Raw genomic sequence first — 16,498 nt, forward strand, 5'->3', positions numbered from 1 at the left:
GTGTGTTGTTGCGAGTTTCTTGCAAATGACGTGGAAGGAATAGGGACAAGTTGCATATATCAGGCAAGGCTGATGATTCAACTCCTTCGAGTGACATGTGAATTGGCAGTGCAGTTTCCTTTCTCTGTTCGTTGACGTGGTTCCAGAAGCTTTTGGGGTCGGTTCTAAGATTATTCTGGATACGACGTAGGTAGGCAGAGTGGAGTGTTCTGTTCAGACGTTTAGATGTTGAGGTGTAAATAGTGCGCTCTCAATTGGAGAGAGGGCTGCTTCGTAAATTTGTATAGGGCGCGCCGTTTTGCACGTTTATAGCCTTTCAAGGTTGCATTAGACCAAGGTGGATGGATAGGCTCACGTCTGGTTTTCTTTGGTTCGAACTTACCGATTTCATACAGTAATATGTGCGTCCATAACATAGCAGCCGAGTTAGAATCGTGATTAGATAATAGAAAGCCCCAATACAATGATGACAAAAATTGATCATCAAATCGTACTTTTCATTTTTAAAATCGTAGTAAGTTATTTCAGCAATGTGCTCGAAAACGGCAGGTGTGTATTCATAGATGCTAACTTCAAACTGATGGTGATGACGACAAATTTTGACAAGCGAAGAAGATTCAACGGTAGTTGAACACGAGTTTGTAAGTTCATGACTATCAAAGCACATATCAAGCAGACGATTGATACTGTTACAATTATCGTTTAGTTGAACAAGACCAGCGATGTTATAAAGGTCAAGAAGCCGCCAAGTCGATGAAGTTATTGCAGAACATTTCGCGGTAATTGTTTACTTTAGGTTCTACTTCCCTTGTAAGCGGAAAACATGCTTTTCTTTTAAAAATATGCTAGTTTAATGTTGTAGATTCTTAAAAAAGGGGCGGAATGCGAAAATTATAATAATTCATTAATAAGTTTAAAAATAAGTTGTACCTGCTAATCTTGCTCGTATGGTTATTGTACTCTCGAAAGTAAGGGTTTTGGCGAAGCTAGCTTAATGCGGCTATGCCGCATAACCGAGTCCAAGGATCCGCCGGACGAGGTAGCCTTGTTACTTGTCATCGGATTCGCAAGCAAACCTGTGATCCACTCGTTTGCCCGGTATACTCGAACATAGGGGCTATCCCTAGTTTTAAGCATACGAATGAAACGATGTGGCGTAGCCACATTAGGCAGCGGCAATATTTTATTTTTTGTCAATGAATACTATCCTATTGTTACTGAATAAGACATTGTTTAATGCCTAATGTGGCTACGCCACATCGATTTTTTCTAGTGCTACCCGACTTCGCTGCCGCTCAGTCGGACTTAAACTAGGGATAGCCCCTATGTTTGAGTACACCGGGCAAACGAGTGGATCACAGGTTTGCTTGCGATTCCGATGTTGGGAAATTACCGAGCTGAATTATTGAGCGTTTTTTTTTTTTTTTTTTTTCAAGAAGACATATCTGCAATGAGTTACTCTCTTTGTTTACTTTCTCTTCTGTTAATAATTCGGTCACTTTAACATTTATCCCTGAACTTTTTGCATAAAATGCTAGTTAAAACCACAGTCTTTCGATCTGTACTGTGAAATAAGTGAAAAGTGTTATAGTGACGCCGTAAAAATCGAAAGAGAAAGTAAACAAAGAGAGTAACTCATTGCAGATATGTCTTTTTGAAAAAAACGCTCAAGAATTGAGTGTGTGTTGTTGCGAGTTTCTTGCAAATGACGTGGAAGGAATAGGGCCTGGGACGAACTCCATAATCCATACTCAGCAAAACCAATGAAACCTATTTTATTATTACACTTACATGTGTGTGGTATTCAATTCATGATTGTAAAAAAAGGTTAGTTTAGTATTTTTCATACTTATTTGGCACCATCATCCATTCACGTTATCCCGTTTAGAGTTTTATTATTATTCACATTTGTTATGGTCAAAGACAAGTCTTCCACAGTTAATTCTTCATAAGACTGGTTAGTTTTGATGACGAATGTTTCTGAAACTATTCATTTTATTTCACGGTCCACTAAAGATACAGATTTTCAAAACGGTACCTGTATTATTTATATTTGATGTCACATCATTCCATTCTACGGCTTCTTTCACTGCAGTTAGGGCAGCTGAGCCATTTGATGCTTCAGAGAGTATCATATTAATGGTCCGAACTTCGCCGCTTCTAACAGATACCAATCCCATTCGTTTGAGAAGATAGTTCTCATCATTTTTTGCACCACAAGTTGGATGATCAGATGGTGCAGTTTTCGGGCGTGTTTCTCGAAAACCAATTCCAGAGTTCTGAAGAATAGACAAGAAAATTAATTATTATAAACAGATCCGATATGACAAAATAAAACTAGAAGTGTATATCTACCGATCTTTGCTATTATTTTTCTGACTCAATTATTCGACATTTTAACTTCAACGCATACTCCATATTCGAAAGCTAATTTTCAACATTATTTAGGCGAAACCACCCTTAAGCTTAATCTTAACTGTGTTACCACAAAACCAATAACACTATATAGACTGAGCAAAATTATTGTTCAAAAGGTTCTTTAAAAGCCCTGATTTTGTTAGGGCATCAAAATGGTTTCTGAAACAAACATTAGTTGAAAAAACCTGTTTTAATCCGCCTAGCGGTGCAATAGTACCTTTCTTAATCATGAACACGAGAATTTTTGCGTTTTTTTATATTCATAAAAAGCTTTCAAATATTAATATTACATTTTTATTATACACAACATGACAACTATATACAAGAAAGGAAATCATTATTCGAGTTCTAAAATTTTGTAAAAGAAAGAACAGCCACGGTAATATTAAATTGAAAAACTGGTATATGACCCTCCGGGCCTCCGTAAAAAGTCACTTTTCAGAGCAATCGCAATACCTTTCTATTGACAAAGACAAAAAGGTACGAAATCGGCAAAGTCTCAAGTCAATTTTTATCAAAAAAAATTTTTTCGAGGTAACATAAAATCTCGACGTTTCATGCATTTTAAAGATGTTTGGCATCAAAAATACGAATTCGATTTCTAAAATTTCCCTTTGAAAAAAAAATTTCGGGTTCCGGCTTATATGGGAATTTCATATGTGACCGGACGGTTTAGTCTATATTGCCGGAACCATATAAGCGATCCTTATCTGTGGGGATAATATAGCTTTCACTAAGTTTGTGAAAATCGGCCAAACCATTTCCGGGAAACTTATGTGAGTTTATTAATTTTGAAAGATAACCGCTTTTTCCGTGCACTTCCGGAACCGTCTATGGTGGTCAATGTAGTCAACGAAAGTTCGGTCAGTAACCTAGAACTGCAAATTAAAGTTCTATGCTATATTTCACCCTAAGGAGGAAAATTTGGTAAAAAAAACCAATCGCTAATCTATTCCGACAATGTGTTAGTGTCGGTTTCTGATGAGGCGAAGCCGAAACGCAACATAGTATGAAATTAAAGTTGATTGAGAGACATTTTAGCGAAATTTTTACCTGTTTTGCTTTCATCGGAGCAATGGTTTGAATCGGAATTTGGTTTGTGACCTCACATCACAACCCATAACTCTGGAACCGGATGTGACTACCATTCTGAATTTGGATACTTCCGCCGGGGCTTCCGGAACCGATGATGGCGGCCAATGTGGCCAAAGAGACCTTGAATGGCTGTTAGTGACCTAGTAATACAAATCCAAGACAATTTTTCACCTTTATACATTCATTGCAGAATTTGTTAAAATCGACATTTTCTGTGTGATCGTACTCATCACCCTATAATTCCAGAACCGGAAGTCGGATCCATTAAAAATTTAATACCAGCCTATGGGAACGTTTTACCTTTCATTTGGGACTAAGTTAGTGAAAATTGGTTCAACCATCTCTGAGAAAAGTTAGTGAGATTGTGTTCGCGTGCACACACAGACGCACATGCACACACATACATACATAAACACACATACCTACATACACATACATACACACACGCCGCCGGGGAACCACAAATCGCGTTTCGGAAGAAATTCTGCCGCCGGGTAACTCTCCGACGGTGTAGACTAGGTCCGTCACCGGGGACCAGGTGAGTAGTATCCGATATAGCACCGAGTTTGGGTCGTCGGGGCACCAGTGAACCGGACGTCAGGCTTCACCTGAATCGCCGGACCGACCTCGACACCCTACTGGGTAGCTCGTGAGTAGGCTGGATCCACCGTCGGGGATTAGACCGAGTAGACCGTGTCGAATAGCTAGCAGTGGGTCGTTGGGGCGCCAGAAAGCGGGAAACGCTTCACCCGGAATCGCTGGATGGACCTCAGCACCTACTGGCTGGCCCGTCGAGTAGGCTAAGTCCACCGCCGGGGACTAGACCGAGTAGACGGAAAATTCCGTTGCCGGGGAACTCTCAGTCGGAGTAGGATAATATCCAAGTTGATCTCGATAAAGCTGGGAACTAAATGGCTCAAGGAATCGGGTGTCGGTGTAGGGGGAAATTCCTCCGTCGGGGAACTATCGGTCGGAGGAAGGTGCGTTCATCGTTGGGGACTATCCAAGTAGATCGTGATAAGGCCGGGAGCTGAATGACTCGCAGAAACATGAGCTAAATGGCTCAATGAATCAGCACCTAAACCACTCACAGGGATGAGAGCTAAACGGCTTGAACGGATGGAGACAAAAAGCAAGAGAAGAGTCGAGAGTTAAATCAAAGCTCATAGGTCGAGCGAGGTTCCGAGATAGAGCAGAAGAAAGAGGTGCGACGAAAGCACAACGAACCCCTCACGAAGTAATACGATGACGTAGTTCCGTGGGGAAGAAGGGGGTAAAAAGTAAGGAATGTTTTAGTGGTTAGGCACGAACGTGAGTCGTGAGTCCCACACAGTGCCAATACACTACAGGCCAGGCTTTTGAAGCTTTTTAACCTTACTATACAAAAAAACATACATACACACACAGACATTTGCCGAACTCGACGAACTGAATCGAATGGTATATGTCATTCGGCCCTCCGGGCCTCCGTTAAAAAGTCAGTTTCAGAGCAATTGCAACACCTTTCTATTGAGAAAGGCAAAAAGGTGCAACATTGGCAGTCCAAAAAAGTCGACTTTTATCAAAAAAAAAAATTTTCGAGATGCCGTAAAATCTCGAACATGTTTGGAATCAAAAATACGAATTCGATTTTTGAAATTTCATGGGGTCCCCCTTTGAAAAAAAAATTCGGGTTCCGGCTTATATGGGAATTTCATATGTGACCGGACGGTTTAGTCTATATTTTCGGAACCATATAAGCGATCCCTACGAAATTGTATAGACATCTGTGGGATAATATAGCTATCATTTGGGACTAAGTTTGTGAAAATCGGCCCAACAATTTCCGGGAAACTCATGTCAGTTTATTAATTTTGGAAGACGACCGCTTTTCCCGGAACCGTCTGTGGTGGTCAATGTAGTTAACGAAAGGTCGGTTGGCCGTCAGTGACCTAGAACTGCAAATGTAAGTTGAGAGACATTTTAGCGTAATTTTTACCTTTTTTGCTTTCATCGGAGTATCGGTTTGAATCGGAATTTGCATTGTGACCGCACATCACAAGCCATAACTCTGGAACCGGAATCCGGATCGGGATGAAATTTAATAGCCATTTACGGCGATAAACCATTCATTTGAGACTAAGTTTAATCAAATCGGTAAAGTCATCTTTAAGAAACCGATGTGACTGCTATTCTGAATTTGAATACTTCCGCCGGGGCTTCCGGAACCGATGATGGCAGCCAATGTGGCCGAAGAGACTTTAAATGGCTGTTAGTGACCTAGTACTACAAATCCAAGCAGATGTGCCCACATTTTGGAAAATTTTTCGCATTTATATCTTCATTGCAGAATTTATTAAAATCGACATTTTCTGTGTAATCGTACTCATCACACTATCGTATTCTAGTTGTAGGTTAAAACACAGAGAACAGACATGTAAGCTAGAACAAACTATCCCGAAAAACTTGTGTAAACTTTTAAATGAAAAACCTTTGAAAATCACCATCGCATACAGGTTTGCTTGCGTAAGTCACCATTGCATCCAAGTTTGCGTATAAATCCCGTATAGCGATCGCTGGTTGATCGAAGCGCCAGTCAGTGGCAAGATGCTACTTGCTGTTGTCATTTCAAAGCGACATTTTTATTTGTTACACAAGTTGAAAACTTTACTTGTATGTCCGTTCTCAGTAGTTAAAACTTCAAAATGTGGTTTTAAATGCTATACAGACTGTTATTTAAAATGCTCAATCTGCCAACTGGCTCAAGGGCTAATAGTAATAAGTCAAAATACTGTTGCATGTTACCCCACATGGGTAGTTAACATGGTTAAACCGTTATCTTGCGCGTATTTGAAATGGTAAACGACAATGTAACAAACAGTAACGTTTGCTATTGTATACTCAATCTGTACGTAAGATATACAAATGATATGTTCTTACCATTGAAGTGGAGAAAGGAACGACATTCTACGACTGGTAGTACAAGATTATCTTTTAACATTTGACAGCACTATAGCTAAATTGCATTTCATTTTTCAACTGATTTTAAATTTTTTGAGTGTTCTGGAAAGAAGAAGAAATGACTTTCAACCATATGCTATGTTATGTTGTTTTGTTAAAGATACTTTGCGGGTTTGTGTCAACAATATGAAAACAACCATAAATTTTTCCATGAAAACTATGAAAATTACTCAATATTCTTCTAAAAAAAACCTGTTTTAATCCACCTAGCGGTGCAATTGTGCCTTTCTCATTTCTCTAAACTATGGCACGGAGGCTTTTTATGTTCAACATAATTGTAGAAATGTCCATTACATTCTTAGTACACTTTGCACTTATACACAATGGCATGCCAGCCACGAACTTGATGAGCTACGTGTCGACGGTGAAACACTTGAAACAAAAAAATATCATACTCCATTAGCCTAATCAGCATTAGATCAATGTTATCTGCTTGCTAACTCATTTTGTCATGCGGGGATGGGTATGTGAGGAGGGCGAAAGTCCCATGAACGAACGACTCCCCAGCTTAAATTGGTATGCTTTGTAATATAGTGGTGGTTTAAAGATGATGGGGTTGAAAGGGAGGGGTATGAGGTGGTGGTCTGAGGGGTGATTTAAGGAGATTTTTAAAGGAGGGGAGTGAACAGTAGAGGGGGATCTCTCGGCCTTCCGGGCCGGGATTAGGTTGACGTTTTTCAGAGTGATTGCATAACCTTTCTATATGAGAAAGGCAAAAATGTGCAAAATCCAAAAAAGTGAATCTTCGTCAAATTTTTTTCGTGTTTGCATCAAATCTCGACGTTTTATGCACCTTGAATACATTTAGCATCAAAAATAAAAAATTCTATTTTTAATTTTTCCTATAGTTTTTATGAGAAATTTCTGTGTGGCCGCACTCTGAAACCCGTAGTTCCGGAACCAGAATTCCGATCGATCCAAAATTCAATAGCAGCCGATGGGAAGGTTGCACCTTTCATTTGAGACTAAGTTTGGGCAAATCGGTCCTGCCATCTCTGAGAAAAATGAGTGACATTATTTGACACATACGCACATACATACACACACATACACACACACATACACACACATACACACACATACATACACACATACACACACATACAGACTTTTTCCGATCTCGACGAACTGAGTCGAATGGGATATGACACTCGGCCTTCCGGGCCGGGATTAGGTTGACGTTTTTCAGAGTGATTGCATAACCTTTCTATATGAGAAAGGCAAAAATGTGCAAAATCCAAAAAAGTGAATCTTCGTCAAATTTTTTTCGTGTTTGCATCAAATCTCGACGTTTTATGCACCTTGAATACATTTAGCATCAAAAATAAAAATTCTATTTTTAATTTTTCCTATAGTTTTTATGAGAAATTTCTGTGAGGCCGCACTCTGAAACCAGTAATTCCGGAACCAGAATTCCGATCGATCCAAAATTCAATAGCAGCCGATGGGAAGGTTGCACCTTTCATTTGAGACTAAGTTTGGGCAAATCGGTCCAGCCACCTCTGAGAAAAATGAGTGACATTATTTGACACATACGCACATACATACACACACATACACACACATACACACACACATACATACACACATACACACACACACATACAGACTTTTTCCGATCTCGACGAACTGAGTCGAATGGGATATGACACTCGGCCCTCCGGGCCGGGATTAGGTTGACGTTTTTCAGAGTGATTGCATAACCTTTCTATATGAGAAAGGCAAAAATGTGCAAAATCCAAAAAAGTTAATCTTCGTCAAATTTTTTTCGTGTTTGCATCAAATCTCGACGTTTTATGCACCTTGAATACATTTAGCATCAAAAATAAAAATTCTATTTTTAATTTTTCCTATAGTTTTTATGAGAAATTTCTGTGTGGCCGCACTCTGAAACCCGTAATTCCGGAACCAGAATTCCGATCGATCCAAAATTCAATAGCAGCCGATGGGAAGGTTGCACCTTTCATTTGAGACTAAGTTTGGGCAAATCAGTCCAGCCATCTCTGAGAAAAATGAGTGACATTATTTGACACATACGCACATACATACACACACACATACACACACACATACACACACATACACACACATACATACACACATACACACACACACACATACAGACTTTTTCCGATCTCGACGAACTGAGTCGAATGGGATATGACACTCGGCCCTCCGGGCCGGGATTAGGTTGACGTTTTTCAGAGTGATTGCATAACCTTTCTATATGAGAAAGGCAAAAATGTGCAAAATCCAAAAAAGTGAATCTTCGTCAAATTTTTTTCGTGTTTGCATCAAATCTCGACGTTTTATGCACCTTGAATACATTTAGCATCAAAAATAAAAATTCTATTTTTAATTTTTCCTATAGTTTTTATGAGAAATTTCTGTGAGGCCGCACTCTGAAACCCGTAATTCCGGAACCAGAATTCCGATCGATCCAAAATTCAATAGCAGCCGATGGGAAGGTTGCACCTTTCATTTGAGACTAAGTTTGGGCAAATCGGTCCAGCCATCTCTGAGAAAAATGAGTGACATTATTTGACACATACGCACATACATACACACACATACACACACATACACACACATACACACACATACATACACACACACACATACAGACTTTTTCCGATCTCGACGAACTGAGTCGAATGGGATATGACACTCGGCCCTCCGGGCCGGGATTAGGTTGACGTTTTTCAGAGTGATTGCATAACCTTTCTATATGAGAAAGGCAAAAATGTGCAAAATCCAAAAAAGTGAATCTTCGTCAAATTTTTTTCGTGTTTGCATCAAATCTCGACGTTTTATGCACCTTGAATACATTTAGCATCAAAAATAAAAATTCTATTTTTAATTTTTCCTATAGTTTTTATGAGAAATTTCTGTGTGGCCGCACTCTGAAACCCGTAATTCCGGAACCAGAATTCCGATCGATCCAAAATTCAATAGCAGCCGATGGGAAGGTTGCACCTTTCATTTAAGACTAAGTTTGGGCAAATCGGTCCAGCCATCTCTGAGAAAAATGAGTGACATTATTTGACACATACGCACATACATACACACACACATACACACACACATACACACACATACACACACATACATACACACATACACACACACATACAGACTTTTTCCGATCTCGACGAACTGAGTCGAATGGGATATGACACTCGGCCCTCCGGGCCGGGATTAGGTTGACGTTTTTCAGAGTGATTGCATAACCTTTCTATATGAGAAAGGCAAAAAGCGTCTTTGTTTCAATGAAATTTTAGAGGTAACATTCAATTACGCATCCAACGACCCATTTATCATCCAAATAGGTTCGAAAATGGCAGAGTTATTAATTGTTTTCTAAATTAGAAACTTGCTCGCATGAACTCTTACGGGGTTAGTGAGGTATTGTCTCGCACTATAAGATACTATAATTGTATTTTCCGTTATTTTTTCCAATTTCAACCTCAAAGTCCACACGCATACTTTTGAATGTATGCCTAATCGAGCAAAAAAAATATCGTCTTTGTTTCAATGAAATTTTAGAGATAACATTCAATTACGCATCCAACGACCCATTTATCATCCAAATAGGTTCGAAAATGGCAGAGTTATTAATTGTTTTCTAAATTAGAAACTTGCTCGCATGAACTCTTACGGGGTTAGTGAGGTATTGTCTCGCACTATAAGATACTATAATTGTATTTTCCGTTATTTTTTCCAATTTCAACCTCAAAGTCCACACGCATACTTTTGAATGTATGCCTAATCGAGCAAAAAAATATATTTTGAAAATTTTATAAGAAACTGTCGCATTAAAAGTTCATGCGAGCAAGTTTCTAATTTGGAAAAAAGATGGGTAGGTAATGTCAGAGACATAACCGAAGTGAAGTAGAATACACTTAGGCTGGCAACTCGAATGCTGTAATTTTTACTATCTTTCGCATGGTTGCATTAAATTCAGCTATCAAGTATTTCTGTTATTTATATATATGCAATACCTACACGTACAGCACTTGCGATGCGTTTATGCAAATGAAATTTCGGTTCTACCTCGAAACTTGCAAACGTCCGCCCGAGACACATGTGTGACAAAATTCAACTGTGGGGTTTGTTCCCAAGTTTCCAGTGGGTAATTACTACCCACCCACTACCCCTGAATAGTACTACCTTTACTACTCACATTATTGAATATTTCATTACACATAAGTATAGTGGGATCAAAAGGCATTCTTCTACCTGCTTTATTTTGGAAATAGGCCACTTTTAAGCATGGCATGAACAAATAAAATAAATTAAAGGCAAATCGGACTCACTGAAAGTTAAACTCACTCCACAGTTAAAGCCAGTAGAAGGGCATTTGCGCGTGGAATGTCAACATTAGAGAGTTCAGGCGAATGCCCTATAAAAATAGTACATTCAAACCTTAACCAACCAGTTTTTTTCGCAATAACCCTGCAATTGACACGTATGATAATAACCGACAACAAATGTAGTACCAGAACATTACTTTTAACGGAGCATTTCACTTGTAGAGCAGAGAAATTCGCAAACAAAATAAGTAAAATGAAAATTCCGTTTCACGTTTCCCAGTTTGCCCCCAAAATCAAACCATCTACAGAAACTTAAATCAGTATTCAACCAACCAACATAATCTCCTTCAAATCGTCAGTCGCAACCACACTACCGTTCGCTAGAAGAAAATTAATAAAAGAGCACATATATTCAAATTCATTGAATGAAAATTGATCATAATCAGCCGCATTCATTTTCAATATTCAGTGACGTTGCTGAAAATGTCAAACGAACAAACCGCCCATTCATCGATGCAGATTTTCATTCGTCTCCGATTATTACACGAAGCGACCGTGCAGCAACGAATCAAACGCATCAAAGTAGGCCCTGGCACAATGTAAGCGATGATGATTGTTGTTTCATATGCTTTACCGGAATTTGAAACCATTTTCCTAGATAATTAGTGAAATGAATATATTGCACGATATTCAACTGAATGAATAACATGGATATTTGAATGAATATTTTTTCTATTCACTGCGAGTCGCATCAGGTTCATTTTCAGCCGTCAAAAAATAGCTTCGATTATTTTTAACTCTGGCCGTGGTGAATTTATTTGAGAACGCCACGCATAATTGAAAGAGCAAGAGAGCGGAGTCTTTCTCACCAAACAACCCCATCGCCAGCGAACACGTGAAATTCGTTTACTTAGCTCCGAAAGAAACAGCATTCCGTTTTTTCTGTGGTATGTGATCATTGTATATATAAACCAGGTGCTCCTGTACATCATTGAAATCATGCCTGGCGGCAGTCATGGAATATATCGCTTCGAGCTGACGGAACGTAGCAACTACTACGAGGTCAGAAAGGAAACTTTAGAGGCAGGACCGATATTTCATTTGCATAAACGCATCGCAAGTGATGTACGTGTAGGTAATGCATATATATAAATAACAGAAATACTGGATAGCTGAATTTAATGCAACCGTGCAAAAGATAGTAAAAATTACAGCATTCGAATTACCAGCCTAAGTATATTCTACTTCACTTCGGTTATGTCGCTGACATTATCTACCCATATTTTTTTTCTTATGTGCTGCTTTTAAATGTGAGTCGCGGTTCATTGGATGCAAAGAGGCGGTCCTAGCAACGCTCGCTGCTTGGTTGAATTGTTCGGACCAATCAGCGCTGGTAATTACCACTTTCACAAAATACATTATTTTTATTATTTATAGTAAAAGTACATTTTACGGAATCAAATACAATATACGTCTACATATTTCCGATATCGCTAATTTCGGTTCCTATTGTTGAAAATCCCATTGATTTCTAATTGGACTTGCAACTATAGGTACACTATATCAACAATCAAGGGAGCTCAAAATTCAAGGAAAATCTTTTTTTTTCGATAATTATTTGAGAAAATTTCAAGGATAACAGTTCAACTATAGGAGCACCCACCCTACAACAGAAGTTATTCGCATTTGAAAACTGGAAAAATATCTCAGCAGAAAACTTTGAAACGGGAGCTCTATATTGAAACGTTAGAAGTATTCTACTTCAAAATACTAACTCTGCCATTTTCCAACCAATTTTGCAGAGGCGGCGCGTCGGTACGTTCAACCTGTTCATTGAACAGGTAAGCAAAATCTGAGGACCCGAATTTTCAGTTAAAATAAATAAACAGCAGCAGCACGCAAATTAATTTAAATGAAAGTAACAATCTTCAAACCTTGAAGCTCAACAATTTGATCCGAACGATAATTCAACCTAGCATACCGAGCGGGTAAATTTCAAAAAAAATCTGTCTTCCCATGACCGGTTCAACCTCAAACATGCACGCATCTCGTACTCTCACCGCATGCTATGGATGGAGCAGCTGCATGAGCGACGGCTGGAACAGCAACGTGAGTGTCATGGGCGACGGCCTTTTGTATTTCCTTTTGCAACGGTTCAAGTCAAATATTGAACAAATACATTGGTGCAATATCCATAAGGGCGTCAGAGTTGTGTGCAAACAAGAGCGATTTATAATTTTTGAGCGCGTGTCGCCGTACGTTCATAACAGTCGGTCGAACGCTTGTTTTTTGGTTGCTGTACTTGGGGCATATTGGTTTTAGGCGCGTATGTATTCCGTTGGTTCAAAGATAATAATGAACCGTCTACTTTTGCTTCAAAGAATTTTTGTGCTCTTTGCATTAACATGTTTATAACTTGTCTACTGAGAGTGTAGAATGGACATAAATTCAAATAACGGGTTGTTCGAATGATTTCCCGTTCTATTGTAATAATGAACGGGTTGATGTTGAATATCTCATGTCTACGATATTTTACGAGAAAAATATTTTTTCTGGATTCAATGAATTGCATCAGGCACATTCAAATTTCTATCCCATTTTAAAGAATTGAGGGATGACTTTAAACCGGTAGACAAATCTTTCAATCATTGTTACACAGAACGACGATTATTTATTGGTGTGTAGAATATAAGTGTCTACATTTCAACTTAATTCATATCATGTCATGATTTATAAGTATTCAATGACAGAGTTACAAATATTCGAAGTCATTGAATAAAAAATTATCATATTCAACCGCTTTCATTTTCAATATTCAGGGACGCACCGTAAACCGCAAACGAACAAACATTTAGTGCAGGTTTTCATTCGCCTTCGATTATTGCACAAAGTGAACGTGCAGCAACGAATCAAACGTGTCAAAGTAGTTCGTAGTACAATGTAAGCAATGATAATTATTATTTTACATGCTTTACTAACATTTGAAAACATTTACCTATATAATAAGTGAATTGAATACTATTGTACGATATTCAACTGAATGAAAAACATGGATTTTTGAATGAATAATTTTTCTATTCATCACGAGGTTCATTTTCAGCCGTCCAGAAAAAAAATTCTATTATTTTGACTCTGTTCAATGATTTTTTATACATGATCTTTTTGCTTAAAATTCAGTTCGAAAATCTTTTCAAATTCTTCGCATCTCGGATGTTACTTTCTACTCTTTTAAGCATTCTACCAGACGATTATTTAACAATTTACCGGTGGATTTTAACAACAAATTTGTTTTGCTCAGCTGTTGCGAACAGAAAGACCCGTCGACTAACATCTTTCATTGGCCCTATGATGTTGGATGGAATCGACGATTTTGTCGGACGTCGAATCCACCCGAGTAACGTCAGAAGAGATAATCGAAAAATTAGGAAAACATCAGTGCTAGAAATCTCAAACCAAATCAATGGGAAAGCGAAAAAATGGCCCATAAAATAGACATACTAACAATATTGCTAAAACTCTGCTAATAAAATATCTAAATTCCTCAATCAATGCATTGTGGTGGAAAACTGAATTTTCCTAAAGGGGTTATATATTGTACTGAGCCAAAAAAATCGAAATTTTTTTGAATCGATTTGAAGTTTATACTTTACTCAAATTTCCAACGCGACTGAGAACTAAGAAATCAACGTTTTTTTTCTAGAAAAGGGCAATATTAGCAGCGACAAAATTCAAAAAAAATCAATAGTGAATATTTCTATATAAATAATATTTATAATTATATTTTAATAATGGTTTTATTTCCTATTTAAGAACTATTGTTTTTTACATCCTAGATTGCATGATTCAGTGATCGAAACCCAAAACTTCATAAAGTATTTGAAATTATTAAATTAAAATTTGTTTTTGCTATTGTAATTGACAAAATGATAGTATCGCCCCTTTGGCGATTGTTTACTTTTTCGGTCCAACTTATCAGCATTGAAGTATCGCCGTTACGTTTTTTTACAATAACTACCGTTTTACACCACCGATTTCGTCCGGGTTTTTGTCGTGACTAACGACTTACATTTCAATATAGGGGCCCCTTTTCAAAATTTCGGAGGAAAAATGATATAAGATTTTGAACGCTTATATCTTTTGTTGTACTGAATGGATTTAATCAATTTCTTCGGCATTTTGTCGAAAATATTTGTACCAATGTTGTATTAAATTTTGGAATATGTAGGACATTCATTATCAACGGAAAAATAGTGTTTTGAAAAATCTTTCGAAAACGACTCGGAAAAGTGAAAATTTTCAACCCATCCCGCACAATATATATATATATATATATATATATATATATATATATATATATATATATATATATATATATATATATATATATATATATATATATATATATATATATATATATATATATATATATATATATATATATATATATATATATATATATATATATATATATATATATATATATATATACATATATATATATATATATATATACATATATATATATATATATATATATATATATATATATATATATATATATATATATATATATATATATATATATATATATATATATATATATATATATATATATATATATATATATATATATATATATATATATAAGTTACAAATGATCCCGCGAGACAACATTTAGAAGCAACCACGCTCCACGCGCTAAGTTCGAAGTTCTCGACATCAGCATTAATTGCGCCAGCCGACGACGGCTTGGAAACAGTAAACCAGTGTAACTTGCCGACGTCGACCCACCCGTCGTGCACACTTGGTGCACCCAAAATTAGCTGAGTCTAGGGTTTTTAGCAGACTGAGGCCTCTGTATGAATTATTTGAATAAAGATAGTCAGTCCGTGTTTAATCGTTCAATCGAGCAGTTTAGTTTTTAAAAACGTCTTCGAAGTCCACACTTCGGTAACTGGCGCAGTCTAAGTGCTAGGGGAGAGTGAAAATCCATTAAAAGTAAAACCAACGTGGTTCAAAAAGGATCAGGATCAACACCCTAGGACGAACCAACAAACGCTCGCGTGAGTAATAATTTTAAGTAATTTAAACACAAAGTCTAATACCTGGAACAGGTAAATAGATTCTTCGTTTATCATATAAACCCTACTAATAACACACCGGTTCGCCCCCACCAGCGGTAAGCAACCCAGTATAATATCACAGTTAGGTCGCGAACTATCATATTTTTTACAAACTAAATCTATAAGCAGTAGTTATTACCAGCATAACAGTGAAGTGAAACAAATAAAAGAAAAAGGAAACCGAAAAAGTGAAGTGAAATTATCCCTAGTGAAACCCAATTTATAAGACTAGTTAATTATCGCATTAATTTATAAGGAAATGGCAGCTGTTCAAGCTCATATTGATCAATTGCACGCCCAGCTGAACGAAGCTAAATCTCGTTTAGAAGCAAGCGAACAAGAGATCGCACATTTACAACAGCGTAATGCGCACTCCGACCAACTCCAGCAAGAGTTGATCGAGGCACGAGCAGAATTGTTACAACGGGTTGTACAGGTTCAGGAATTGCAACTTGCTTGCCCAGAACTAGAACTGGAGCGCTTGCAGAGTGAATTAACCGCACTGCAGCAACAAAATCAAGAACTAAAACTAAATAAGGAACGAGTCGA

The 16,498-nt window shown here is 37.6% G+C and overlaps 1 protein-coding gene across 3 annotated transcripts in view; it reads right to left on the reverse strand.

The window, feature by feature from the left end:
- Positions 1–1,716: 1,716 nt before the first annotated feature.
- LOC131683334 (ADP-ribosylation factor-like protein 13B) overlaps positions 1,717–16,498 on the reverse strand; it is a 58,374-nt gene continuing 43,592 nt past the window's right edge. The window contains exons 5-6 of one of the 3 annotated variants that reach the window (XM_058965217.1): positions 2,039–2,279; positions 1,717–1,986 (exon numbers count right to left, since the gene is read on the reverse strand). In XM_058965217.1, coding sequence (XP_058821200.1) covers positions 1,871–1,986; positions 2,039–2,279 — 357 coding nt within the window. In that variant the 3' untranslated portion in view covers positions 1,717–1,870. The remainder of the gene's footprint in view (positions 1,987–2,038; positions 2,280–16,498) is intronic. The other 2 variants (XM_058965215.1, XM_058965216.1) reach the window with 2 other exon arrangements.

The sequence above is a fragment of the Topomyia yanbarensis genome, chromosome 2 (genome assembly GCF_030247195.1).
Source record: "Topomyia yanbarensis strain Yona2022 chromosome 2, ASM3024719v1, whole genome shotgun sequence".
Lineage (NCBI taxonomy): Eukaryota > Metazoa > Arthropoda > Insecta > Diptera > Culicidae > Topomyia > Topomyia yanbarensis.